The 27,245-nt window shown below is 40.2% G+C and overlaps 2 protein-coding genes across 4 annotated transcripts in view; one reads left to right on the top strand and one right to left on the bottom strand.

The window, feature by feature from the left end:
• On the bottom strand, nucleotides 1–11,995 carry tmem208.L (transmembrane protein 208 L homeolog). Of its 2 annotated transcripts, none has more exons than XM_018256981.2 (6): nucleotides 11,887–11,995; nucleotides 7,382–7,477; nucleotides 4,960–5,019; nucleotides 4,056–4,192; nucleotides 2,148–2,232; nucleotides 1–424 (listed from the first exon to the last, which is right to left on the bottom strand). In XM_018256981.2, exons 4-6 carry the CDS (start codon nucleotides 4,142–4,144, stop codon nucleotides 284–286), a joined length of 315 nt encoding a protein of 104 aa, XP_018112470.1. In that variant the 5' UTR covers nucleotides 4,145–4,192; nucleotides 4,960–5,019; nucleotides 7,382–7,477; nucleotides 11,887–11,995; the 3' UTR covers nucleotides 1–283.
• The window catches only part of usp1.L (ubiquitin specific peptidase 1 L homeolog), a 24,481-nt gene continuing 9,220 nt past the window's right edge, over nucleotides 11,985–27,245 (top strand). The window contains exons 1-5 of one of the 2 annotated variants that reach the window (XM_018258126.2): nucleotides 11,985–12,123; nucleotides 16,883–17,140; nucleotides 17,891–18,020; nucleotides 26,067–26,174; nucleotides 26,903–27,063. In XM_018258126.2, coding sequence (XP_018113615.1) covers nucleotides 16,962–17,140; nucleotides 17,891–18,020; nucleotides 26,067–26,174; nucleotides 26,903–27,063 — 578 coding nt within the window. In that variant the 5' untranslated portion in view covers nucleotides 11,985–12,123; nucleotides 16,883–16,961. Of the gene's footprint in view, nucleotides 12,124–16,882; nucleotides 17,141–17,890; nucleotides 18,021–23,629; nucleotides 25,972–26,066; nucleotides 26,175–26,902; nucleotides 27,064–27,245 lie in introns of those variants that run through there. The other variant, XR_005966989.1, reaches the window with a different exon arrangement.

The raw sequence follows: 27,245 nt of genomic DNA on the forward strand, positions 1-27,245 counted from the left end.
TAATATTGAGTGTGGGTTTTATGGCTTTCAGTACAGTATGAATATAATGAGCAAACATGCGTGCTAACAGTTTCTGAAAGAACTCCATTTGCATATTCTCCAGACAGGCCTGTACACCCAAGTTTTATGATACTGGCTTCTGCAGACTGAAAATTATAGAACAGCAGCTTTACTAATAAGTCTGTTATATTCTTTTATATGGCCCCTGTTTCCATTTTCTTAGTGCACAAACTGCCCACGGTCTATTATTGTAAGACTTTTCAGCTCCAATGATATTAAAAAGTCAGAATCTCTTCATTTGCCTTCTTTCTTGACGACGTTGCCGTTTTTCATTTTGCTCTTGTGGAACTGTAGAAGAATTATCAGCAGTAAACCAAGGACCAAGAACATTAACCCAGAGCAGATACAGTGCACGGCCAGGAGCCTGAAAAACAAGTAACGGAGCAAGATTCAATAGAAAACATGCATAAATTTAAATACTGGAGACATTAAATAATTGTCATTGTGTGTGTAAAAAGGAGACTTATATTTAATTCTGAAATTACGTTATCTTGAGTGGCTTAGTGTGGTTGGCAGTTTTAAATCCTTGCCTTTTCCTCACTTTATAAGTTCCTATGAATGCTTACAAACCTTATGTTTGTCCCATATGTGCAGCACATGGCATGGCAAGATAAAGAGCCCAGCACTTAAATGGTGTGCCCAGCACTACAAAACAGTGTGTGTGTGTGTGATATGTCAGCAAAAATGTTTCCTTCCCAAGACTCCTTCTGCTTTGCATGCAAATGTAAAGGTTCTGAGTCTTGAAACAAACTACCAGCTCATTAACAGACCAGGGGAGTAGGATGTCAATTATGTGGAACTAGAGTCTTGGCTAAAGAGCTGACATCTACTACATTGTTTCAAGAATCATAGCCAGTAGTGCAGAAAATACTGGAATTTGTTAAATACCCCACCCCCCACACACAGTGATTACAATGCTAACTTTAGACCATGGGCCAGTGCTCCTCTTTGGTGGAAATTGCACCATAATTAACTAGATTGAAGTTGTAAAGCTAGTGCAAATAAAAGGGATAATAGAAAACAGGATTGCTCTCAAACAAAGCACATAAAATGTATTTTTCCAACAAAACACGGCATATTTTTATGCTGCTTTTGGTACAGTGTGGAGCATCAGCTTCCAGATATTGATGAAGACATGCATAACTACTTTCTATTAAACGAGGCACAGTTGGCTTATTTGCTTTTGCTATACAGAATGCTTGGGACCTGGTATTTTCCAATAGGGGTCTTTCCATTATTTGGATAACCATATCTAAGTCTGCTAAAAATCACTTAAAGGAGAAGGAAAGGCTAAAACTAAGTAAGCTTTATCAGAAAGGTCTATATAAATACACCAGTAAACCCTCAAAGTAATGCTGCTCTGAGTCCTCTGTCAAAAGAAACACAGCATTTCTTTCCTTTTATTGTGTACACATGGGCTTCTGTATCAGACTTCCTGTTTTCAGCTTAAACCTCCAGGGCTAGGGCTTGAGCATGCTCAGTTTGCTCCTCTCCCCCTCCCTGCTGTAATCTGAGCCCAGAGCTATGAGTGAGCAGGGAGACTCAGGCAGGAAGTGATGTCACACCATGTTAATACTGCAGCTCCTATCCTAAACAAACAGAGAGCTTCTAGAGCTGTTTACTCAGGTATGGTAAAGCATTCTACAGAATAAAAAGCGTTATAGTTTACACTATTGTGGCTAATCTATTGGCAATAAACTGCTTTGCTAGCTTTCCTTCTCCTTTAAACCTTAAATAAACCCTATAGGATTGTTTTGCTCCAATAAGGATCATGTAAAGGTACGGTTTTATTATTACAGAGAAAAAGAAAATCATTTTTAAAAATGTGAATTATTTAATTAAAATGGAATCCATGGGAGATGACCATACTGTAATTCAGAGCTTTCTGTATAATGGGTTTCTGTAGAACAGATCCCATACATGTAATTAGATGCTAGGTACAAAATATTGAATAGTGTAATTCTTCGACCATAAGCAGCTGCTCTTTTTTTATTTTATTTTGTATAGCATAAAGAATATCAGTAATTTGTAATTTTGGGTCATTAAATGGAGTGTATTTGATGAATAATGTTTGGGACATAGCTTACCAAAAGCCAGAAGTACCAGAAGTACAGTGAAAAACAGCTAAGGACCTGTACAATTGCTGTCAGCAACACAATATCCTTGATATGTCTAAGGAAGAAAGTTACAGAGGTCAGAAATAAACACTGGAAGAAAGATACGATAAAAAAAGGTACAAATGCAAAATGTATTTTAAAAAAAAACCACACACACTCTTTTGCAGCATCTTATCCTTATCTCAAAAATAATACTGGCATAGAGTATGCCAAAGTTCTTGCTGAAACATTGCTATATGTTAGAAATATAATCTATACCATATTTTCCATTGCTATAGATCAAGGCTATTCAACCCAGAAGCCTTCAGGTCAGAAACAGCCCTTAAATATTGTTTACTTCTATCACTGAAATGCAACTAGTGGCCGGAGAGCAATATAATGCTCCCAGTGACCTCAAAGCAAATAACCATTGAATTCCTGGTTTGCAGGCAAGTATTGGAGGTAAAACACACTTTGTCAATCAGAGTATGCTTCAAAGTGGCAGTTCACATGTAGCTGCCAATCGCAGCTCTTATCTGCCAGCCTCCATGAACTCTGTATATGCTTTCTACATCTAAATGTAACTGTCAGGTTAAAAGATTGGAGACCTCTGGTTTCTATACTCCTCATCGGTTACACAGATCATACAATTTTAGTATACTTCGTCCCAATACACCAAAAAGCTGGACATCAATGCTTTAGAAATTCAGCATACAAAAAAGCAACAAAGTGGTTACAAAGAGCAGCTTTAAGAAAAAGAATTTCTCAACATAATGCACACATTTCCAAAGCCTTTTGCTCCTTGAAATAGATCCAGACATGTCAAGGCAAGTACAAAGTATCTGCATTCAGCAGTAATCACTTAAAATGTCTAGTTTTATTTAAAAGTGTTTCTGACCTATTCATTCTTTCTGTTGAAAACCGCCCCAAGCACAGCAGCAACTGCAGTCCAGGAGGAGAGTGTGGTGCAGAAGCAGCACTACTTTGTCATTTCACTCTAGGCTGGGAGTGGCATTTATCCACCGGCTGTACAAAAAATAGTAGTCCAGTGCATTTAAAGGAGAAGGAAAGTTAAAATACAAATAAAGTTGTATAGATTGCCCACAAAATGGAGCGATACGTACAGGATTCCTTGCTCTATACGTTTTCCCCTCTTTCTGTAATCCAAGATCGTAGTAAAAATCTTTGTAAGGTGGATATAAAAGCAAATCTATCCCTCTCGCTATCCAAATCTGTTGTAATAGGGCTTGCACATGCGCAGTAAAAATTTAGTAAGCCCTGCGCATGCGTACAATATCCTTTTCTTCCCCCATGCGAGCGGCGATATTACGGTCAGGTGGTACAAGGCAACAGGCAATGGGGGAGGACTAAATTTAGCGCATGCGCACTTCAGACAGGGACGTGACGCGCACTCGGCCAACACAGCGGCAGCAAAGTTTGGAAAGGGCTGAAACTTCAACGGGACAGTGTGAGTGCAGGAGACCGAATTCGGCAGCGAAAGAAATGCGGTTCAAGAGGGGAACACCCTTTCTTCTCCTTTAAGGACCACATGAGCTCTGCCACAGCAGGACTGGCGCAACTAGCTCCCGGGTCCCTAAATCATGTCACAGCATTAGCTGTGGTAAGTACCAGTGGGTTGAGGATGGCTTGGGGGACACTCATGAATAACTGAATACTTTACCTAGGATAAATACAATAATAGTTTTCCTGTCTACTGTGCATTCTTGTGGAGCTGTTCTATAAAAGAAGCTTTAAGGCTAAGGTATTTAACCCTTAATGCATTCTTAGGTAACACATTCTAACAAAAATATGAATTTAGTCTTTCAGGCAACAATGTTAAAAAACTTAAAAGGAAAAGGAGGGAGCAGCTTGTGCTCACCTGGGTGAGCGTGCACTCACTCTGCCATTCCTTGCTCCATGTTTAGGTCAATTCCTCCATCTAGAAGGCTCCCATCTTCTGAAAAAGATGCCTGTGCCATGCTTCTCATAGAACGATAAGCTCCAGCATACACTATCCCACTGAACACCAGTGTTGCCTGAACAATAGAAATTGAACAATAAATGAGACTCCTTACTTGTTCAAAAGCATAACAAAACAGTGTAAAATGATCTAAATAACTGGTACTGCATAAAACATTCAGCAAAACTTGCAGTCCCGGTAGACTGTCATTATGGAAAAATAAAAAGATAGTAGCTATATTACCTGTTAGTTTATTAACTGCTTCACCTGTATGGATGTTGCAATGCTAGCATTTGACAAACCTTAACAATAATTGATAAATAATACTCTATGGCCTAGTATTTAAAAACATATATGAAGGAACAAGTTTGTTCCTTCAAGTGGGCTACAAGAAGATAAAGTCCTTCAATGTAAAATACAATTTAAATCTATATGTATTCATTTGCCATATGCATGTAGCATGTCACTAAACAAAAGGAAATACTTGACAATTTTCAAGACTAAACCAAACAAGTTAGCTAAATAGCTCTGAATGTATATATGCTTTCAGGTGACTGTAAACAATTTGTGTTGATTTCTGCCTCAGCTCCTGAAGTAGGGAATTTTATCTCCTTAAAGTTTGTTGTTTCGTAAGAGAATGCTAAAAGGCTTTTAATGAACATGCATAATGTATTTCAAGCTGAAAAAATAATGCATACAGGGCATAATACAGTAGCCTTGCCCACAAGTAAAATTTACACCATATATTTGTATTTTACTACACAATTCTCTCAAAAGCTGATCATTTATATGGTACAGTTTTTTTTTTATCAGCAACCTTACAATGCAAGTTTTCATACTTACCCAAGTCCAGAAATTTGAAGAGCTGTAAAACACTCCCAGATTAATAGCTCCACATAATACCTAAAAAATCAGATTGCAATGAGGTAACAGCAAAATGATTTGCACAAGCCCTACATAACCAACACCTATAGAAGAACCTCATAGGAAGGTACCTGAATATTTTGTAAAAATATACCTTTGCAAACGTTTTGTGAAATCTGTTTTAACACGTACACTTATATATTTGGCACTTGTGTATGCTGATTACTACTTTGCAAGTTGGCTTTTGCGGCTTCATTATTAAAATTTCCAGCAAAAGAATGTGACAGTGTGAGAGAGGGTGAGTGTGAGAGGGTGTGTATGAGTGAGTGTAGTTCACTGTGATCACTTGAGGAGCACAGGATATCTTGAAATACTGTTTCAATTAGCTAGAGGCTAGAAAATAAAAAAGTAGATGTAGCTCCTCCATGCACTACACCTCCAGTAAGCCATTTCCCAGTTCCCCCCACCCTCAGCAAGGGACCGAATTGCTCACCTAGATAAATTTAGAAGTTCACAATGATATGAATGCAATTAACACATTTTTGCTTATGCTATGGTGTCAAATAACTATCGAGAAGTTCCATGACCATATAAAAACACGAGGACGAAGGTCGAGTGTTTTTATACAGGTCATGGAACTCTGAGGTGACTTCTAATATCCTCATATTTTGCAACGAGGGTACTTTATTTATTATAATACACAAGTTTCAGTGAGTCATGTGACATCACTAAGCTTCAATTATAACCAATGACATCAATAAGCTCTGATTATATCCAATGACATCAATAAACTCAGATTATAACCAATGACATCACTAATCACAGTTTATAAGGATATCATTAACAGGCTATTCATGGCTCTTGTGTATTATAATAATATATATATGCTAATCAGTTGAATTAACGTAGGTATTATCATGCTATGCTACATGAAGCTCAGTTCTTCTGTCATGATTTTTATGATGTCGTTTTTATTTCTAAATTACACTGCAATTAATTGACTCTACAATATTAAATTTAATTCCTGGACCAGCAAGTGTATTTTTTTTTTTAGTTGTAATATTGGTGTGTAGGCAGCCATCTCAGATCATTTTGCTTGGCCATGTGCTTTCAGAAAGAGACAGTACTTTAGGATGGAACTGCTTTCTGACCTACTCAATATAACTTAATGTGTCACAGTGGGACCTGGATTTTACTATTGAGTGCTGTTCTTAGATCTACCAGGCAGCTGTTATCTTATGTTAGGGAGCTGCTATCTGGTTACCTTCCCATTATTCTGTTGTTATGCTGCTGTGGGGGAAAGGGGGGGGGGTGATACAAACTAACTTGCAGCGCAGCAGTAAAGAGTGAAGTTTTTCAGAGACAATGTTTTAAATTTACATTATAACTCAGTTGTTCAAATGAGTTAAATGAATAGGGCCTGTGCTGAACATACCTTTTACCTATTGTTTTTATCACAAAAATTAGTTTTTTTGTTTTTTCTTGAGCTTACCACGGCAAGCAGATAAACTGAAGCTACTTCATGTTTGGTACTTGCAAGGTAGATAATTAGATTACCAGTGCACAGAAAAGTAGAAGTTCATTATGTAAGAAGACTATAGCTCCCCATAGACGCGATGATTCTTCTTGCTGAACGACTGATTTTAGAGAAGTCCGATCAATCCTTCAAAATTATCGTGCGGTTAGTGGTATTCGAACGATCGTACATTTTTCAGCCGACATCTGTCAGGAAATTGATCGGCCAGGTCAAAAAATCTTTGTCGGCCCCAGTGCAATCTATCTAAGTTTGCAGGGACAAGTAGGCAGCTCCCCTTTGTTTTCCTGGCAAATTGGTCTTTTTAGTTGATGGTCAATTCGTACGATCGTTCAGAGAAAATCGTGGTCTCACGATGAGGATTGGATCTTTTAAAAATCTCAACATCTATGGCCAGCTTATCTGTGCACTAGCAATCTAATTATCTACCTCGCAAGGATCAAACATTGAGTAGCATCACTTTCCCTGTTTAGTTCAAGAAATAGAAAACAAAGTCTTTCTTATTATTACAATAGGCAAAAGCTCAGCACAAGTCCTATTCAATAATCTCAGGTTAAAGAAGGGAGCATATTAAAGAAACTCAGTGGATATAAGCACAGGATTTTTATATTTCTCTTTGAAACTGAAAACTTTACTGCGTTAAGGTTTATGCAGGACAATCAGGCATTTTTTAAGAAAAAAAAATTGACATAAAATTAGTTGTAAATCCCAAGAAAAAGCACCAATTAAAATACACTGGAATTTGTGAGATCACAAGCAATTGTGTAAAATGCAGAAAAATATAAAATGTGTGTCAGTGGCTGGTATAAAATACGATGCAGAAAGGCAGAGAAATAAACAGACAAAGAGGGGAGGAAAAGTTCTTACTGTAGCTCCAAGGATGATGCGCAAGTAGAAACTTAATGTCTCCTTATTTTCTTCATAAATCTGCTTCTTTCCTTTAGTTCCAACCTTACCTTTGGGCTGTAAAAAAAAAAAATACCACGTGTAAAATACAGGCATAGCTACTACTTAACACAAATAGACACATACTCTTTAGGCTAGGGCCAGACGATTGCGGATCTCAGCTGAGAATCTGCTCTGCCAGCACCCGAAAGCACTGTCTCTGCTTGGGTGCTGGCAGACGCAGTGGATTTTGGCACCGAAAAACTACATTTTGCACTGAAATCTACCCTGCCTGCAAAAGAGAAGGGGAGCAACCCTTAACCCTGGAGCAGAATCTGTATCATCTGGCCCTAGCCTTACCTCTAACAATATTTAATGGGGGTTTGCCCTATAAAATCTAGTAACATACCAGTCACAATAAGAATAAAACACTTTTGTAGTAAAACAATAGAATTGGCACATTTATAATGTAACTGCTAAACAATAATTTGTAATGTTCTAGATCAGTGATCCCCAACCAGAAGCTTGTGAGCAACATGTTGCTCTTCGACCCCTTGGATGTTGTTCCCAGTGGCCTCCAAGCAGGTGCTAATTTTTGAATTCCTAGCTTAAAGGCAAGCTTTAGTTGCATAAAAAAACAGAGCCTCCTGTTTGCTGCAAGTCCACATGGAGGCTACCAATACCCAATCACAGCCCTTATTTGGCACCCCCAGGAACTTTTTGCATGCTTGTGTTGCTCTCCAACATTATTTTATACTTTAGTGTGGCTCATGAGTAAAAAAAGGTTGGGGACCCCTGTTCTAGATATAGGGGCCTTAACCTTGGCATATAGGCAGGATTATGAATCAAATGGTGCTAAACCTTTGCTATTCATTTCAACAACACTGACTTTACTTTGCCTTAGCATCGCTTGATGCATAAACCCAATGGTATGCATTTACAGGGAAAAATTGCCCCAGTTCAGAAACCATAGCTAAAAGAATAAGCATTTACAGTTCAAGTTGTTTGACTAATATAGACACATCTGTTGCTAGCTACTGTATTTAGCAGGACTAGGTCAATGCTTGCCTTAAATTACTGCAAAATCCCACAGTGCCAGATTCTCAGGTAAACTACGTCTGTAATATCTGTGGTGCTGCACTAGGGGGTCTATTTACCATGTATTACTGGTGATGTTGCTCATACCAACCAATCAGTTCTTTGCTTTTGTTTTCAAAATGTTGAAATCGGATTGCTGATTGGTTGCTATGGGCAATATCGCCTGTAATGTTTCACTCCACTTTTACGCACCATGATAAATAGGCCCCTATGTGTATTGCTTCAGCCCCCCCAAGAAAGAGCAGAGAAAGCTCCTTTTAAAGTCATTTCTAGTAAAAAAGAATGCTTAGCCAGCCCCAATGTGGTGCACACTGAAACCCCTGCATTTCAAGTAAAACAGGGCAGTGCAATCAGCACCAACTGCACATGTCCTGGCTCTTCCTAATTCAATTATATAGCATACATTAATACAACTATACTCCCAAAATGAATACATGAGCAACAGATAGTTTATATCAAGTTAAGTGGCATATTGCTGTTTCACATCTCTTGCCTTGAACCACAATTTTGTGATGGTCTGTTCTGCCTCAGATCACCTGACCAGAAATACTACAACTTTAACAGGAAGAAGCGTGAAAGCAAAAGACAGAACTCTTGTCTGTTAATTGGCTCATGTGACCTAACAAGTATGTTTTGTTTGGTATATTTGTGTGCACCGTGAATCATACGATCCCAGGGGCTGCCCTTATTTTTTAAAATGGCAATTTTATTTTTATGATTACCCAATGGCACATACTACTATAAAAGTATATTGCTATGAAAATGGTTTATTTACATAAAGCAGGGTTTTACATGAGCGGTTTTATGCACTATAGACCTACATTGTTTGAGGGTATAGTTTTCCTTTAAAATAAGTAAGGGTGAGACAAGGCATGTGCAATAGCACTTGAATCTTGTGCTGCAATGGCTCTTACTGGAAACAATGCTCTAAGAAGAGTGGAGCAGAAAGTGTGCAACCTCCTGCTCCAGTGGGGCATGCCAATCCCTAGGACTAAATAAGCATTATCTTTTACTGGAAATCATTTTAGAAGAGACTTATTTTGGCAAAGGCAAACTACCCCTTTAAAAATACTGCTTCACTTAGCGTTTGTTAGTTGTACCTTTCTTTATAATTCTTTATATCACGTTACGCTGTATGAAAAAGCCCATAAGGAAACCAATCTCTTTTTAAATTAACGTGAAATAACATGAAGTGCTAGACGATGTATTTTTATTCTACACTTCCTTTACTTGCTATGGAACTGTCCCTTTGCCTAGAATGATCAAAACACATATTGCAGTCCCTGATTCAAATCAGTGCATGGTTGCTAGGGTAATTTGGACCCTAGCTACCAGATGGCTTACAATGCAAACTGGAGAGCTGCCGAATAAAAAGCTAAATAACTCAAAAACCACAAATGATAAAAAAAATGAAAACCAAATGCAAATTGGCTCAGAATATCACTCTCTACATCATACTAAAAGTTATCTGAAAGGTGAACCGCCCCTTTAACGTGCAGGTCAGGCAACTCTTCAGCAAAGGTGAGAAATATTTTGACAGGTGTCAAATATATCTCCTGTTATAAGATCGCTTTGGCGCCCCCATCGTCATTAAAACCACCCAAACACGTGTCCTGTTCATCGCTCGCCGTATCCTCTCTATTCCCAGACCCCACAATAATTTTCGCTCACCGCCATGACTGCACCGGTACTTGATGTAAAACACTAGCACCAACTCAGCAATGCGCACACTTCCGGCGCCACCTGATGACGTAGAAATCATATAAGACGTTCTTTCCGCTAGGGAGTTTTTTTTTTTTTATAGTTAAATGGTCGCCCTGAGAAGCAGCGTAGGTGACACTGAGTAAAGCGGGATATATTTCCCAGTTATCGTGAACCGGCAGCTTGAACGGCACTACAGAATGTTTCCTTGTAGCACAAGCCTAAAAGGCGCACGGGTTCTCTTTTTGTTAATTGTTTGCTTTCAGTGTTGTTTTCAAACCTGAATAATTATAAATAAAAAAAAAAATACAAAATGAATAACTGCATGCAAATGGAGGGACCTTTCTGTTATTCACCTTGTTTGGGTCAACAGCCAAAACAGCAAGTGAAAAGGAGCTGTAGCTTCTCTTCAGTTTATCTTCTGCCAATGGTAGGTACATCAGTGTATGAAATTTGTAAACATGCCCAATGAATAAAATACTGATTTTCATAGTACATATCAGTCTGGTCACACTTCTCAAAACAAAAAGCGTACAAAATGCCAGTGCATCTGTGGCCAGCAGCAGATCCCCCTTTTCCAGAATCAAGAGTATAAGGTAATGACCCAGTATATAATAGCAAATTACCTCATGCTTGAATGGCTCAGTACATTCAGTGACCTAGGGGTAGACAGAACATGCATAGGTTGCAAAGGTGAGGGGGTGCTAGGACCCTAGGCATGCACAACTTCTGTGTCCTCTAACTCTAGTCCTGCGCCTCTGGATAGGCCAATGGTGACAGGTGAGTTGTAAGCCACTGGGAGGAATGTGGAGATTGCTGGGTGTGTGTGTGTGTGTGTGGGGGGTGATGATGGCCAGGGTCTGCCTTGGGCATCGCTCAGCTTTGACCTGCTCTGCCTGGGCAGTTTTGAACCTGACGAAGGGAGGTGCAAACCCCCCGAAACGTTGTTCTGTACTTGGAGTGGTAATACTGGCTCAAAAAATCATAGTAGACAGCACCAGTCTTGAAAATTATTTAAAAAAGCCTTTATTGTTACTTCATGGCTTTATCATCTGAACAATTTGTTCAGATGATAAAGCCATGAAGTAACAATAAAGGCTTTTTTAAACAATTTTCAAGACTGGTGCTGTCTACTATGATTTTTTGGATTATTGAAGTTGGTGGAAGTGGACACCATTTGACGTGGACCTGGTCGCTCTCCATAAGAATTAAAGTGGTGAGTGCTGGCTAAGGAAAAAGCACCACCATATGCAACAACAGCCGAAGAGTGTAAGTAGTGCTGTGCTCGGGCGCTCCCCATATGTCTTATTTGTCACAGTGTCTGCCTTGGGCATCACTCAGCTTTGACCTGCTCTGCCTGGGCAGTTTTTTTCACAATGACTGCCAGCGTACACTCTACTTGAAGTTACTGTTGGAGAACTGTCCTTATCTGTGGCAATATAATCAGTGTAGCTACATAGACCCCTCATCTAGAATGATCACATATAGTGTGTATATGTCAGCAGTACAATATCACTTTCATTCGTTGTTCTCAGCCTGAAACCTCCGGACCTCTGCGGAGTCTATATGATGTTGCCGTTAGGGTCCCCTTCCTAAGGCAATGAATGTATTTATGTTACATCTTTCCCGAAACATTCAGGCTGTTGCGCCTGTTCCACCTATTGAAGTATTATTATACTACAGTATACGTTCTGTATTCAAATCTCCCGCTCTTCTGACTTCCACTTCCTGGACTAGCGCATTGCATTTCCTATCGCTGCAGACGGAGTGGTCACGTGGTGTCGTGATGTCACGGATGACATCGGAAGGTCCACTACAGGGATAGGGACTAGAGAATTCGGAGAACTCCCGCGCTTTACTGCGAACGGGAGTACAGCGAAAAGTACACTCTCGGGAATGGATTATCTGTCAAATCGTTCTGCTCGGTAGGTGCTATAGTTACGATTTTCCGTTCCTAGTTCATATTTGCATTCCTGCGAAGCTGGCGGGGTTACTGCCTCGAACATTGTACTCAGTGGGGCCCTTCCGCAAAATCGAAGTGGAAAATCGGGGTCACGTTTATGTATTTTTACGTATTTTTGGTTGTTGGTTTTGCCGGCCTCCTGTGCGTGCTGAACTTTTGATGGAATGCACTCTTGAGACCGGCGGGAGTTGTAGTTGCGCTGCAGTTCGTGTGGGCAGTGCAGCTCTGGGATACGGAGTAGAGCAGCGGGTTGACTATAGTATTTCTGTATTTAAACGCTGAACATTAGACTAGCAACTCGGAGCGGAGAAATAGATTTTGTGAAAGCGAAAGTAACTGGTTTTATTGAGGCGTGTGTGTCCAATCGTCAGTAGCAATGGCGGGGCTTTCCCTGTGATGCGCTAGTGACGCTTCCCTGGCTGCTGCCAGCATCCCATTAGCTTTCCATTCACTCGTCTAGTCTAACTTACTCAAAAGCTTCTTTGCTCGTCTATTTCTTGTCAGCTTCCAGATACGTTTTATAATCCAAGTAGTCCCTTATTGTCACACAGTAAGCATTCTGATTGGTATTCTAATAGATACAGCATGTACACTGAATAAATAGGCTCATTTATAGACACTTGACAGATTTGTCCATGGCCAGTAACCCATAGCAACCAATCAGTGATTAGCTTGTTTTTTTTAGCCAGCTGCAGGGTCAAAACTGAAAGCAATCATCTGATTGGTTGCCATGGGTTACTGCCCAGGGGCAAATTTGCCCAGTGTTTCTAAATAACTTGCAAATTTTTTTTGGAAAGGCGGCACTCCGGTTAAAAAGAAAAAGTGGTTTATTGCAACAGGTCACAGACCCACATTACCTGAAGCGTTTCGGGAGCAACTCCCTTAATCATAGGCTTCAAATGATAGCCTATGATTAAGGGAGTTGCTCCCGAAACGCGTCAGGTGATGTGGGTCTGTGACCTGTTGCAAAAAAAAAACAAAACACTTTTTCTTTTTAACCGGAGTGCCGCCTTTCCAAAAATTTTTTGGAAGTCTGATTACAGTGAGGACGCTGGTGGCTGAGCACCCAACAGTGCAGAATGGAGCTGTACTGATTACACACACAGGAGGTGAGTCTGGAGCGGCCATAACCCCCTCTTCTCTACTTTATATAGTGAAAATAGTACCCCCTCTTGTAAAATACAAGGATATTATAAGTTACCGAGGAGTTTCATGACCATATAAAAACACAAGGCTGAGTGTTTTTATATAGGTCATGGAACTCTGAGGTAACTATAATATCCTCATATGTTGCAACTGGGGTACTTTATTTATTATAATACACACGTTTCAGAAAAGTGAGTCATGTGACAGAAATCAGAACTCACTGTTTATAAGGATATAATTTACAAGATATTCATGGCCTTTGTGTATTATATAGTGAATAAAGTACCCCCTCTTCTAAAATATAAGGATATTATAAGTCACTGAGGATTTCCATGACAAGGCCACAGGCCGAGTGTTTTTATACAGGTCATGGAACTCGGAGGTAACTTCTAATATCCTCATATTTTACAACAGGGGGAACTTTATTAATTATAATACACAAGTTTCAGTGAGTCATGTGACAGAAATTACATCAGAACTCACCGTTTATAAGGATATCATTGATAAGATATTCATGGCTTTTGTGTATTATATGTTTATAAATAACAGGGGGAATTTTATTAATTATAATACACAAGTTTCAGTGAGTCATGTGACAGAAATTACATCAGAACTCACCGTTTATAAGGATATCATTGACAAGATATTCATGGCTTTTGTGTATTATATGTTTATAAATAACCCCCACTGTGTGCCATAGGTTTTAAGAGGGTCGCGCACACAGGTAAAATCTGGCAAAACAATGTTTCCTACAGTATTCTGTGCATGTATGGTGGCCTGCTGATCCAAACTGATATCCATCTGTTATGGATATTGGTCAGTTCATGGACTGATTCTGCTTAAAAATCTTATCTGCTACTGTACCGTATTGGCTGTTCTATGGTGTGACTGCAGGTTGGGAAGTGAAAAGGCTTGAGTAGTGAGCCACCACGTGTTCGAGCTGTCTGCTGAAATTATATAAAGACAGTATTCGTTGCTACTCACCTGTTTGGCCTGTGGGTGGGTCAGTCATTTAGTGCAGAGGTCCTTAACCTTTTTTTACCCGTGAGACACATTCAAATGTAAAAAAAAGTTGGGGAGCAACATTAGCATGCAAAAAGTTCTTGGAGGTGCCAAATATGGGCTGTGGCTGGTTATTTGTAGCCTCAATGTGGACTGACAGCCTACAGGAGGCTTCATTTAGCAGAACACATGTTTTTTATGCAACAAGGAGACATATGGGATAAATGAAAAACCCCTAATTTTGTAGACAGTTGTGAGTAATATGTGTTGTTGCTTTTACATGGTGCTAAAAATTAATATTATCTTTTAAAATCGCCCCTTTATTGGAGCTCCAAATAGAAGTTCTCTGGTCCCTGGGGTGGGCATAGCCTAATGGTCCCATCCCTGCCAGAAGCACTGTAGGAGGGGGACAGCCACTCACAGCCCTGCAGTCACACAAGCAAAGACAGACATCAGTTCCCTATCAGGTCCTGCTAGCTGCTGATTGGTTCCTATACTACAGTGCAGTGAGCTGACTGCATAGCCTGGGAATTCAGGGAGCTAGAAGTGGAAGGGAGGGATTATTAGGGTTTTTGCAGAAATATTAAACAAATCAGCCTGAAACACTACGTTTTAAGCACAATTCTTCTATATCTAAATGAGTATAACCCACTGGTACGTTCTTATTTTTTACACAAAATGTCTCCTTTAAAATACTCTTAGTTATTATGTACTCAAATTAGCGAGAGTCCTACCCCCCTTTTCTTCCCTCTATCTTTCTCCTCCTTTTCTTTCTTTATTCAATATTTTTTTTATTTATTTATTTTAATTATTAAAGGGGAACTATGACAAAATAAATGTAAAATCTAATAAAACATTGTGTAGATTGTCGCATTTTATTAAATATGATAAATATTATTTTTGCAGCTAATACTTTAGTTTTATTGTTTCCACTCCTCCCATTCACTCTTCTACTTTGCAACTGGCAGCTTGCTACTTCAAGCTTTGACAGAGTAGTGAGCAAGCAAATAGTTGCTCATATTGATAAATAATTCACAGCTCTTCTAGAATGCGTTGGTTGTTCACTTGTTTTTTTACATATTCACCTGGCGCTGCTTCTTGTGCGGGGATCAATGACATTCTGTAATATATCATCGCACTTCAATTCAAGTGTGTGTCTGTGCATATTTCGATAAAAGTGCAATGACGGGTTATATTCAAGGATGATACAAGCTAAGTGATGATGTAAGAACAACTACACATACCTTGCATGATAGAAGATAAGCTATTGTAAAAGTCAAGTTTTTTAAATATTTCATAAAAACTGCAAAAGATTAGCATATTGGATTTGGAAGACATATGTACTCATCTGAAATTTGTCAGAATGCACACTTCCCAAAACATATATGGTTTTCTGGGGGTTACTAACTCTCTTGGGGGTTACCACACATTAAGAGCACTCAGTGTGTTACTTTTGATGTAACCAAAGTGTCTGCCACAAAAATCCGTGTGCATAATTTCATTTTGTAATCTGTACATGCCATATACTTTCACGTGTGTTTCTTTCTCAAACTGTAATGCATGCCTCCGCATTTATGTGCAACAAAAATCTCTCTGCAAGGATTTTTTAGTATAGTAAAGACTATTACAGGCATGGGACCTGTTATCCAGAATGCTCGGCACCTGAAGTTTTCCGGATAAGGGATCTTTCCATAATTTGGACCTTCATACCTTGTCTACTAGAAAATCATGTACTCTTTAAATAAACCCAAAAAAGATGGTATTGCTTCCAATAAGGATTCATTAGATATTGGTTTGGATCTAGTACAATGTACTGTTTTATTATTACAGAGAGAAGGGAAATATCTTTTTTAAAAATTTGGATTTTATTATAATAATTTGGGAGACTGCCTTTCCGTATTTCAGAGCTTTCTGGATAACGGGTTTCCAGATAACTGACCCCATACCTGTATTATGTGCTGGACTTGTTGCACTTGCAACTATATCACAGAAAAGTTCATGCTTCAGATTTGTACAAAGCAGTTCCCAATATTTTGATCTTGTTAAGCTCTTCTCTTGGTGTTAGTGACACATCACATATGTGTGCTCTCGACTGTCTGTAGCGTTCACAAGCTTAGGAAATGTGCAGTATTAGGAGTAATTCATGTTCTATAATACTTCTCCTTCTACATCTTTTATCTGAAGTTTGTTCCTAAGCTCATAAAATTTAAAAAGCTCAGCGTGTAAGATGGCGGCCTAAAGAAGATCCATTCTGCACAGTGAAGAAGAAGCTTAGATCATAAGATTCCATTTTAACCTAGTATAATCTAGCACCCCAACTAATGGCAGAATTGCTAACCTGTGATTACTCAAGTTTGTGCATTCACATTGTAGTCACATGCACCGAGTATAAATTATCCTCTTGAAATTTCAATTTATTGATAGGTCAGCACTCATCTAGAGTTGCTAGAGCTTGGTGGTTTATTGATGTATCACTTGGGATCGATGTATCACTATGTAAAATCTATTACCTGTGATAAGTAATACTTAAGCACACAAACTAAGAATTAACCTTTTGTTTTGCTGTTCTACAGGGGACATTTGGGAATCTAAGGTTTCCTGCCACAGAAGTATTCTGTATTTTCTGAAGAAGGTGAACGGCTTTTATATAAAATGCCAGGAGTCACTCACTGTGAAAGCCAAACGGTCCTATCCAAAAGCAGTCCTCCAAGAAGGAACCGCTTATCTTTACGCTTTTTTCAGAAGAAAGACACCAAGAGGGCACTGGAATTTACTGAGGCATCGCCAGCAACAACAGAAAGTCAAAATGACGAGGAAAAGGAATCCGAAATGTAAGAACAACCACTGTAGGCATTTTTTTGTGTATTTAAGTACAATTAAGAGCAATACTGCACAGGATGGCTAACCAATTGCCTAAAAAGCTTGGAGATTCTGTGTGCTGGCAGCAGCATAGAATCTTGTTTCTGTGCCTGATGACTCCCCTAGGGATTGATCATATTGCTCCAGTTTTCCTAGGAACATTCCAAAACAGTAGACATATGACAACATAGTCTCGGCATTACAAGGTTTTTTTTTACACATGCCGATAGGACCGTGTGCTTCTGCAAACACTGTGCACTGTCCTGCCGGCTTCAGCACAATCATTTCCCCCTTAGTGCACAATGTAGGGCGGTGCAGGACCAAAGAGGAATCGGGTGGCAAGAAAAAACATCTGGGTGATGTGTCCAGCCAAAACAGCAGGGAAGAACACTGGTTTAAATGCACAAAGAATTGCAGCACTCCCATTCTATAGTAAAACCGCTTTTGTTTCACTTATGGCATAGTGACGTTTTGGACCCTGGTGGTCCTTTCTCATGCTAACCAAGCTTTGTTCGCTTTAGAAAAGACCACCTGAATTCGAAACGTGAAATAAAGGCGGGTTTACTGCAGAATGGAAGTGCTGCAATTGTTGTGCATTTGAAGCAGAGGTTTGTGGAGGTGAACATGCTATTCTGCGTGCATAAACCTTTAAATGTATGTGTTCTCAAAATTGCTGATTTATCCAGCGAAAGGCTAAGATGTCCCTTCTTTCTTATCTCCAGCTGCAGTGATCAAGTTGTTCCAACTCCTCAGTTATCACCACCAGCTTGCTGTGTAAAAAAAGAAAGTCTTATTCCATTTGTTGGATTGAATAATCTTGGTAATACCTGCTACCTCAACAGCATACTTCAGGTATCTATGCCTTTTATGTATGGTAGAGATTGTAATTGCCAAGGTCTTTCCCTCAGGTCTGTGCTCCTGCTGCACAGGTGCTGTGCTACTGTTTTACTTACTTTTCCCAGGTGTCCTTTGTGAGAACAGATTAGTAAATTAATAGAATAATTTCTCTTCTGATGCAGTTCACACATTAGGACAGTATGAGTTACTGACAAACTGTCAAGTAAGAGCATAGCTCACACAGCTGCTGCTGGATTTGTAGTACCGGTACATGGTGAGAGTTGGTGGGGGGTGGCTGGCCACAAAAAAAGAAATGCAACAATTTAATTGCTTGTAAAACTTGTAATGTTTCTAAACACTTAGGGGGTTATTCAGTCAAAACACAAATTTTTGGGTAAAAAAAACAACAAAATTTTTTCGAGGTTTACATTTTTTTTTGATATATTATACCCTGAACCTGGAAATAGCTCAAATATGAAAATACTCCAGCTTAAACATTTTAAAGTCACGTAGAAGTCAATGGCAAAGGTCCCTTCAACGATTTGAAGATATTTGTAGCCTTCATGATGTTCGAGTTTTTTTTGGTTGAGTTTCGCTCGAACACTCAATTCGATAGATTCAAGTTTTTCACCCCGACTACTCTGATTCGTGTTTTTACATTTGATTTTTTTCATAAAATAGAAAATGAGTTGTGAGTTTTATTTGTGGTATAAAAAAAACTGCTCAAACCTCTAAAACTCCACCGTTGATAAATAACCCACTTAGTTATTGCAACACAGCTGCATTTATTCCAGAACCTTGCAATGTGGTTAAATAGTCTGTATACTAATATAGTTGTAGTAGTCCCAACAGAAACTGTCCACAGTCAGCGGAGGTCAGGCGCACCATTCTGAGCCTTCAGCTATGGGATTAGAATCAAAATATTATGAAGGAAATCCAAATTTACAGTTTATTTTGTATAGACAGTGGCAGCCTTAAAAATTGTGTTGTATTAACACTTTGGCTAAAAGAACAGATCAGCCAGTCATCCCGAGGAAGACACCCATCAATATACACATAATAGGATGGTGAGTGTACTTCCAGACCTGTTTGAACAACAAAAACTTCATAAATAATTGCTTTAAGGAATTAGTAATTTGCCACTTGGGGGTGCCAAATGTTAGGCGAGCGATCCTCTTCCTACTTCTTCTTTCTTCAAATTTTCTGCAGTAGGCGCATGTGCAGTTGAACAAAATAACTGGCTTTTTCGTTTAAGTTCGGCTTTTCGCTCTAATGCCAGTGCAGTTTTCTGTTGATAGGGGCACCAGTCTGCAGTGTCATGTAAGTAAATACAATCACTTGGGGTGCCTAACATTTGGCACAATGACTTTTCTTCTCCTTTAAAACATTGCTTTAGAAAATAAAACAAAACTGACAAATTCTGTTTGGAATGTACATGCAACTCAGAGGACAATGTAATATTTCTTTTTCCTAAGGGCATTTCTAATATATAAAATAAAACTTGAAACAATTAGAAGTAACGGGAAATAACATATCCACTGTTCATAAAGGGATTATTGGGTTTTTTTTATGTGGATTTACCACCTGTTATTCAGAGAGAGACTCTCTGTACCACGGACAAAAAATATACCAAGGACAAAAAATAAATCCACCTTTCCAAAGCTAGATTCAAGAAAATTCAAGTCATTTACTTACCTGATACACGAAACACATTCCAAACACTGGTTTTGTGTTTAGAAGTAATGTTGTTTATGTATTTGTGAAGGTTTTGCTCGTCTGTCCCATGTATTGCTTTACCACATTTCTCAAAGGATAGAAGATATATTACATTTCAGGTGTTACAATTGATATATTGTTTTATTTTTATTTGAAGACAAGTTATGACCCTCTACCATATATTGATATGATACATCTGCATATGTTATTAGACATTATATAATGAATCCTATTTGTTAATAGTGTCCCTAAGGGTCATTGACTTTCTTGAAATAAAGAGACAACTGCTTTGTTATATATTGCCCAGAGTTCAATCTGTTTTTAGTATAACCACATTTATCTTTATGATTTTAACTTTATTATTGACTGTGCTGTAGCTTCTGAGGAGAATTTTGGGGGCGGTGAATTTTTTTTTTTTTTTTTAGAGTTTGTGGACTTTATATTATTTTATAAAGTCTAGCCATGTAAAGAAATGATTAAAATTCAAATGTATTTTTCTCTTGCAGATATCTGTGGGACACAGGGACCATGGGGTTTAGCTTCTACCTTCAGGAGGCAGGACACTAGAACAAAAACTGACTCCGCCCCCTTAAGCTATACCCCCCACTCACCGCAGGGGAGCTCAGTTTTTCTAGTGTCCTCAAGGAGTCAGGATGTTAATCCAGTCAGGATTATTCTGCGGCCAGACTTTGTGTTTGGCACCAGGGGTTGTCCTGGAGTTCTCTGCTTAAGGGAATCTCCTTTTAGGCTTCCCCCTTCGTGGGATATCTGCACTGGGGCGACTAAGTCTCTTATGGAGCGAGCCACACAGCACTCAATGGTGTCATGTAACATGAGCCGCAGCTGTCCAGAGCAGAAGGCTGAATGCGGGCATCCTGTGAGATGATGGATGTCCAGGGTCTGTGAGTATTGGCGTTTTTACGCTGGAGCAACTATTTTGGCGAGTAATGGTGGTTTTTGTGCCCCCCTCAACCCCACCCCGGGTCCTATTGTGTCTTCCGACTGCGGCACCAGCGTGTTCTGTTAGGCGCGTGGGGAAGGGCGCACCTGGAGGTTATTTCAGTGAGCCTGCGTTCCACTGCGGAACGCATAGGCGGTTCTCGGTTGGCGATGACGCATCACTTCCGGCAGCGCCATTTTAAGTGCGCAAGTGATTTGAGCAGCGTGTGGCTGCTTGCGGCCAGCCAAAATTCAACGCCTCAGGGAGAAAAGGTTGTCGGCGGCTAGGAACAGCATTCCTAGCGCGCGTATGCAGGACCTGTCCCAGTGTTTCTAGCCGGTGCTACGTTGACTCAGCAAGACAGTACTTTTTCACGGTCAGACACAGGGGCCAGGGGCTGGGAGAGGGTGCCGAGGGGGGCAGGCACAAGGGTAAAAGCTTCTTCAGAGCTACCTTAGAGTGTTGTGGTTTTTAAAAAAGATTTAAAAAATATATAAAAATTTAAAAAAAAAAAAAAAAAAAAAAAAAAAATTTTTCCACCATGGCGGATAAAAAGTCTGAAGGACCGTTTGCTAGGACCAGTCATGCTGTTTCTAAAGTTAGATATTTAGCATGCTCCAAGTGCCGCAAACGCCTACCAGCTGGTCATAAAGAGACCTTATGCAGTAACTGCGTTCCGCCTTCTTCGGCTGAGGGGTCACTGAGGGCTCAAGAACTGCAGGAAACTGCTGTGTCAGACAATAGGGAGGATAATTCTCCTCCGCATGTACCGACCGCCACTGCTCAAACTCACATAGTCGCTGAAGTAGCCCCGCCTGCATGGGCAACCCAGTTATCTTCAGGCATTCCTAAATTGGCGGCATGCTTAGATAAACTTCTAGACAGACTAGATCAGGGTACAGTGGAACCTAAGACCCGTGCCCACAAACGTGCAGTTCCTTCAACATCTCTGGAACTCAGTGAGGAAGAATCTATAGCCAATTCTCCTACAGAGGATGATTTTTCACAAAGTGAAGGTGAAATATCAGATGACCAAGAGGATAATGAGGAGCCGACTAGATCCTCAGAATCTATAGACAAGTTAATTTTGTCAGTAATCAAGTGCTTGGATCTCAAGGAATCTGAGCTTTCATCAGATTCTTCTCAGTTAATGTTTAAACGTCAGAAAAAATCGGTACCAATATTTCCTTCTCACCCTCAACTAGACAACATTGTTCAGTCCGAGTGGGAACAACCGGAGAAGAGATTTCAGGCTAATCGTCGTTTTCAAAGACTTTATCCGTTTCCAAAAGAAAATACTGACAAATGGGGTTCTCCTCCATCTATAGATGCTCCGGTTTCTCGGCTGTCTAAGAATACAGCTCTGCCGGTTCCAGACGCATCGTCCTTCAAGGACTCTATGGACAAAAAATTGGAAGGACTGTTGCGTGCCATTTTTTCCTCATCAGGAGAATCCTTAAGGCCCATTTTTGCAACGGCATGGGTAAGCCGAGCTCTTCAGACTTGGATTTCATCCTTGATGGATGATATTGCTTCAGGAAGACCTAGACAAGAACTTCTTGACATTACTTCACAAATTAAGGATGCATCCGATTATATTTGTGAGGCATCTCTTGATGCAGCCCAAGTAGTAGCGCGTACTTCAGCATTATCGGTGGCGGCACGCAGATCCTTATGGTTGAAACTCTGGTCAGCAGATCTATCATCAAAGAAATCTCTTACCACTCTACCATTTAAAGGAAAACTTCTGTTTGGGTCGGATTTGGATAAAATTATTAGTCAAGCCACAGGGGGCAAGAGCACGCTCCTTCCCCAAAATAAACCTCGGTCCACTTTTCGGAAAGGACGATTTTTTCGTTCCCCACGCTACACCAAGACTTCAACTTCCAGGGACTTCCAGTCTCAGTCCTCAGGAAACAAAAACAGATTCCAGAATAAGTTCAAGAGCAACTGGCAGAACAGACGAAACCAGTCAAAGCCGTCAGACAAGTCATCTTCAGCATGACTACCAAATCGATCTCAGTCTGCAACCTACAGTCGGGGCCAGGTTGCTTCACTTTCAAGAGGTTTGGCGAAGAACCACTCAGGATTCTTGGGTTCAAAAAATTGTATCCCGAGGGTATCAGCTGGAGTTTTCTTCCACCCCTCCATCTCGATTTTTCATGTCAAGAGTGCCAACAGAGCCACAAAAGAGACAAGCCTTTTTCGCAGTAGTACTCAATCTAGTACAGGAAAAAGTCATTGTACCTGTTCCCCCAAAGGAAAAATTTCGAGGGTTCTACTCAAACCTCTTCATTGTGCCAAAAAAGGATGGCTCCTTCAGACCAGTATTAGACCTAAAAAAGCTCAATACATTCATTCGACCAGCTCATTTCAAGATGGAATCCCTACGTTCAGTAATTGCCAGTATGAGACCGAACGAGTTCATGGCCGCACTAGATATCCGGGACGCGTATCTTCATATCCCGATTTTCCAAGTCCATCAGAAATACTTGAGGTTTGCTTACCTAGGACTACATTTTCAATTCGTAACACTACCATTCGGCCTAACCTCGGCTCCACGGATCTTTACCAAGGTGATGGCAGCAGCGGCGGCATCTCTCAGAGTACAAGGGATATCCATTACGCCCTATCTGGACGACATTCTTCTGAAGGCGCCATCTCACCAAGAAGCACAGAACAATCTGGCCCAAGTGATACAATCACTGACAAGCTTGGGTTGGATAATCAATACCACAAAATCAAAATTAGTTCCCAGCCAAAAACTAAAGTTTTTAGGTATGATTTTCGACACAAAGAATCAGAAAGTTTATCTGCCACAGGACAAGATAGAGAATATTTTAACGTTGGTACGACGTCTCGCCAAGACTCCGAACACTACCGCTCGGTTTGCCATGAGAGTACTGGGATCCATGGTGGCCACAATAGAAGCGGTTCCCTTTGCGCAGTTCCATCTCAGGGAATTACAATGGAACATTCTAACACAGTGGAACAGAACAAATCTGTCTCAGAGAATAGTTCTACTTCCCAAGACCAAGGTGTCATTGGCATGGTGGCTGAACTGCAACAACCTGTCCAAAGGGAGGAACCTTGCAGATCCCCAATGGCGGATCCTCACTACGGACGCCAGTCTAAGGGGCTGGGGGGCAGTGTTCGGCACACTCACAGCTCAGGGGATTTGGTCATCAGCAGAAACTCAACTGCCAATAAACATTCTAGAACTAAGAGCGGTGAGAAGGGCTCTCAGTTATTGGCAACAGATAATGAAGGGAATAGCCATCCGAGTTCAATCGGACAACGCGACAACGGTGGCTTACTTGAATCACCAAGGAGGTACTCGCAGTCGACAAGCACTCCAGGAAGTAAGCCAAATTCTGTCTTGGGCGGAAAAACACAATGCAACTCTATCCGCAATATACATTCCGGGCCTCGAAAATTGGGAAGCCGATTATCTGAGTCGACAGACACTGGACCCAGGAGAGTGGTCTCTAAAGCAAGAAGTGTTCACCTTGATCACAGAAAGATGGGGAATTCCGGACATAGATCTTATGGCATCAAGAGCAAACAGGAAGGTACAACAATTCATGTCTCGTTGCCGGGATCCTCTAGCACTCGCAGTGGATTCCATGACGGCTCCATGGGAGTTCCAACTAGGCTACGCATTTCCCCCTCTTCCTCTGCTACCCAGGTTAATTCGAAGAATTCAAAGAGAAAATCACACAGTGATTCTAATAGCACCACACTGGCCTCGACGAGCATGGTTTTCCGATCTGATAAATCTGTCCAGAGAGGATCCATGGCCACTACCGAATCTACCAGATCTACTATCTCAAGGCCCCATAGTACATCCCAACTCGAAGATGCTCAATTTGACGGCATGGCTATTGAGACCCTAGTGCTGAAACGAAAGGGGTTTTCTTCAGAGGTAATAAAGACCATGATAGCAGCAAGGAAACCAGTCTCGTCGAAGACTTATTACAGAGTGTGGCGTTGTTTCAAAGATTGGTGTGTTCAAAAAGGAATACCTTTTGAGGACTGTTCAATTCCTGGCATTTTAGAATTCCTTCAAGTTGGGTTGAATAAGGGACTGTCTCCGGCATCATTAAGATCCCAAGTATCAGCACTTTCGGTTCTGTTTCAAAGGAAGCTGGCAATTAATGCGGATATTCGAACATTCTTACAAGGAGCAACTCATATAGTTCCTCCATATAGAGATCCTCTTCCTCCGTGGGACCTGAATTTGGTGCTGTCGGCATTGCAGGGTCCTCCGTTTGAACCCTTGGCTTCCATTCCTATGGCGTGGCTTTCCTGGAAAGTGGCTTTTTTATTAGCTATTTCGTCAGCGCGCAGAGTATCCGAACTGAGTGCTCTATCATGTCAACCACCCTTCTTGACATTTCATCAGGATCGAGCGGTTCTACGCACCATTCCTTCATTTGTACCCAAGGTCATATCGGATTTTCATATCAACCAAGACATCACAGTACCATCGTTCTGTCCTCATCCTAAATCAGCTAAGGAGATTGCCTTGCATGCCTTAGATCCTGTAAGAGCCATTAAGTTTTATTTAGACAGAACCAAGGAATTTCGGAAATCATCTTCATTGTTCATCATTCATTCAGGAATACGCAAAGGTTTTCCGGCATCTAAAACGTCCATATCCCGATGGATAAGAGAAACTATTAGACGCGCCTACGTGGCCAGAGGAAAAACTCCTCCAACACTCATCAGAGCCCATTCAACGAGAGGTGTCAGCACTTCATGGGCCTTCAGGAATCACGCCTTAGCCGAACAAGTTTGCAGAGCCGCAACATGGTCCTCTATCCATTCATTTACAAAATTCTATAAATTTGAGGTCTTTGCGGCATCGGATGCACGCTTCGGGAGGAAGGTATTACAGGCCGCGGTAGTTTAAAGACTTCGGCCTCGCTTCCTCCCTCCCTATTAGTTGGGACAGCTTTGGTATGTCCCCATGGTCCCTGTGTCCCACAGATATCTGCAAGAGAAAAGGGGATTTTGTGTTACTCACCGTTAAATCCTTTTCTCTTCAGCAGTCTGTGGGACACAGGGCATCCCGCCCAGGAAGCGATTCCTCAGACTGTTATTCGCCATCAAGTGGTTGTTTGTATATAGTTATGGAGTTCTATTTCTTCTTGGTTAATTCAAAACTGAGCTCCCCTGCGGTGAGTGGGGGGTATAGCTTAAGGGGGCGGAGTCAGTTTTTGTTCTAGTGTCCTGCCTCCTGAAGGTAGAAGCTAAACCCCATGGTCCCTGTGTCCCACAGACTGCTGAAGAGAAAAGGATTTAACGGTGAGTAACACAAAATCCCCTTTTCTTGTATAACCATATATAGATATAACCTCATTTGCTGCTACTTATTTTGGATAACTTTTCTTTTTCTTTAGGTACTATGCTATTGTCCTGGATTTAAAAATGGGATAAAGTTTCTGTCTGAGATCATTTCTAAGAAGGTGGAAAATGTTGGTAAAGAGAGAGAGCAGACTCAGGATAAGGTAAACATGCATAGATGCAGCATTATTATTTATATTTATCTACAGATGAAATTATGTTCCTTTGGAGAATGAGCAGGGCACTCAGGGCAGTATGACATAGCCTATACATATCAAATGTTAACTTCACCTTAATATTTAATTGCAGAATTATATCGACAGTGGGGCTTAATTGTCGCTGGGCAAATTTTAGGTCTTCGGGAGCAGGATTCATGGCTGTGAAACAAAATCCTACACAGAGACAAAAATGCATGCCAAATAATGCAGTCAAGTGAAAGACCTCGCAAACAAATTCTGACTTATTTTTACCTTGCACAAACATCAATTAATTGATCATAAATCAGCCACAAAGTCAGTGCTTGGGATGGCTGAGAAAGATAGGTTAGATGGCAGTGCAGTAGTAGAAACTTCCCTAGGTCTGTGCAAAAACAATGTTTTTGTGTTTTTTGTTAAAAATAAAGGATCGCTGGCCTAGTCAAAAAATCTAGTGATTGGATTTCTGGGAGGCTGCTAATATATTGGCACCTCCAGGTGATATTGGGGTTCATGGTTTAACAAGATAACAACTACTTTAAAATATTTGAACTGCAAAAACAATGCTTACTGCTAAGATCTGTTTTGGCCAGGAATGGTTATTAAAGCAAAGACTTTTAAAAATTAAAAGAAAGCAGAGGTTCTTTTTTTTTTTTTTTTTTTTAATTTTGTTGAAAATGGTACATTTGTTATTGCAGGACACTGTAAAACATGAGTTACCTGCAAGTTATGAGGTCATCAGCAGTTTGAGTTCTTTGATTCACTCTATGGAACACCTTCAGATATCTTTTCTCTCAAACCCAGACAATTATGATTCTGAACTTGCTGCTCAACCAAGGAGGCTTCTTAATACATTGAGGTATGTAAAAATATACCAATTTTATTTATGTATATTTAATTTAATCCATATCCTAATATCCGTAATTGGCTACAGTTTTTACTTTATTCGCTTGTTGGTAGTGGTTTTCAGATCATTATTTCAACATTCATAAAAACAATGAATCTGCTTGTTGTTGGTAATATCTATGTTTAACTAAATAT

Source organism: Xenopus laevis, chromosome 4L (assembly GCF_017654675.1).
Source record: "Xenopus laevis strain J_2021 chromosome 4L, Xenopus_laevis_v10.1, whole genome shotgun sequence".
In the NCBI taxonomy this organism is placed as follows: Eukaryota; Metazoa; Chordata; class Amphibia; order Anura; family Pipidae; genus Xenopus; species Xenopus laevis.

What these genes read in the sequence shown, in the direction of transcription:
- tmem208.L (XM_018256981.2), bottom strand. Translation starts at nt 4,144, where the DNA reads ATGAGAAGCATGGCACAGGCATCTTTTTCAGAAGATGGGAGCCTTCTA. An exon ending in ATGGAGCAAGGAATGGCAGA is followed by an intron (nt 2,233 to 4,055) that starts GTGAGTGCACGC and finishes TTTCTTCCTTAG; the next exon opens with ACATATCAAGGATATTGTGT. An exon ending in TCTGGTACTTCTGGCTTTTG is followed by an intron (nt 425 to 2,147) that starts GTAAGCTATGTC and finishes CTTGTTTTTCAG; the next exon opens with GCTCCTGGCCGTGCACTGTA.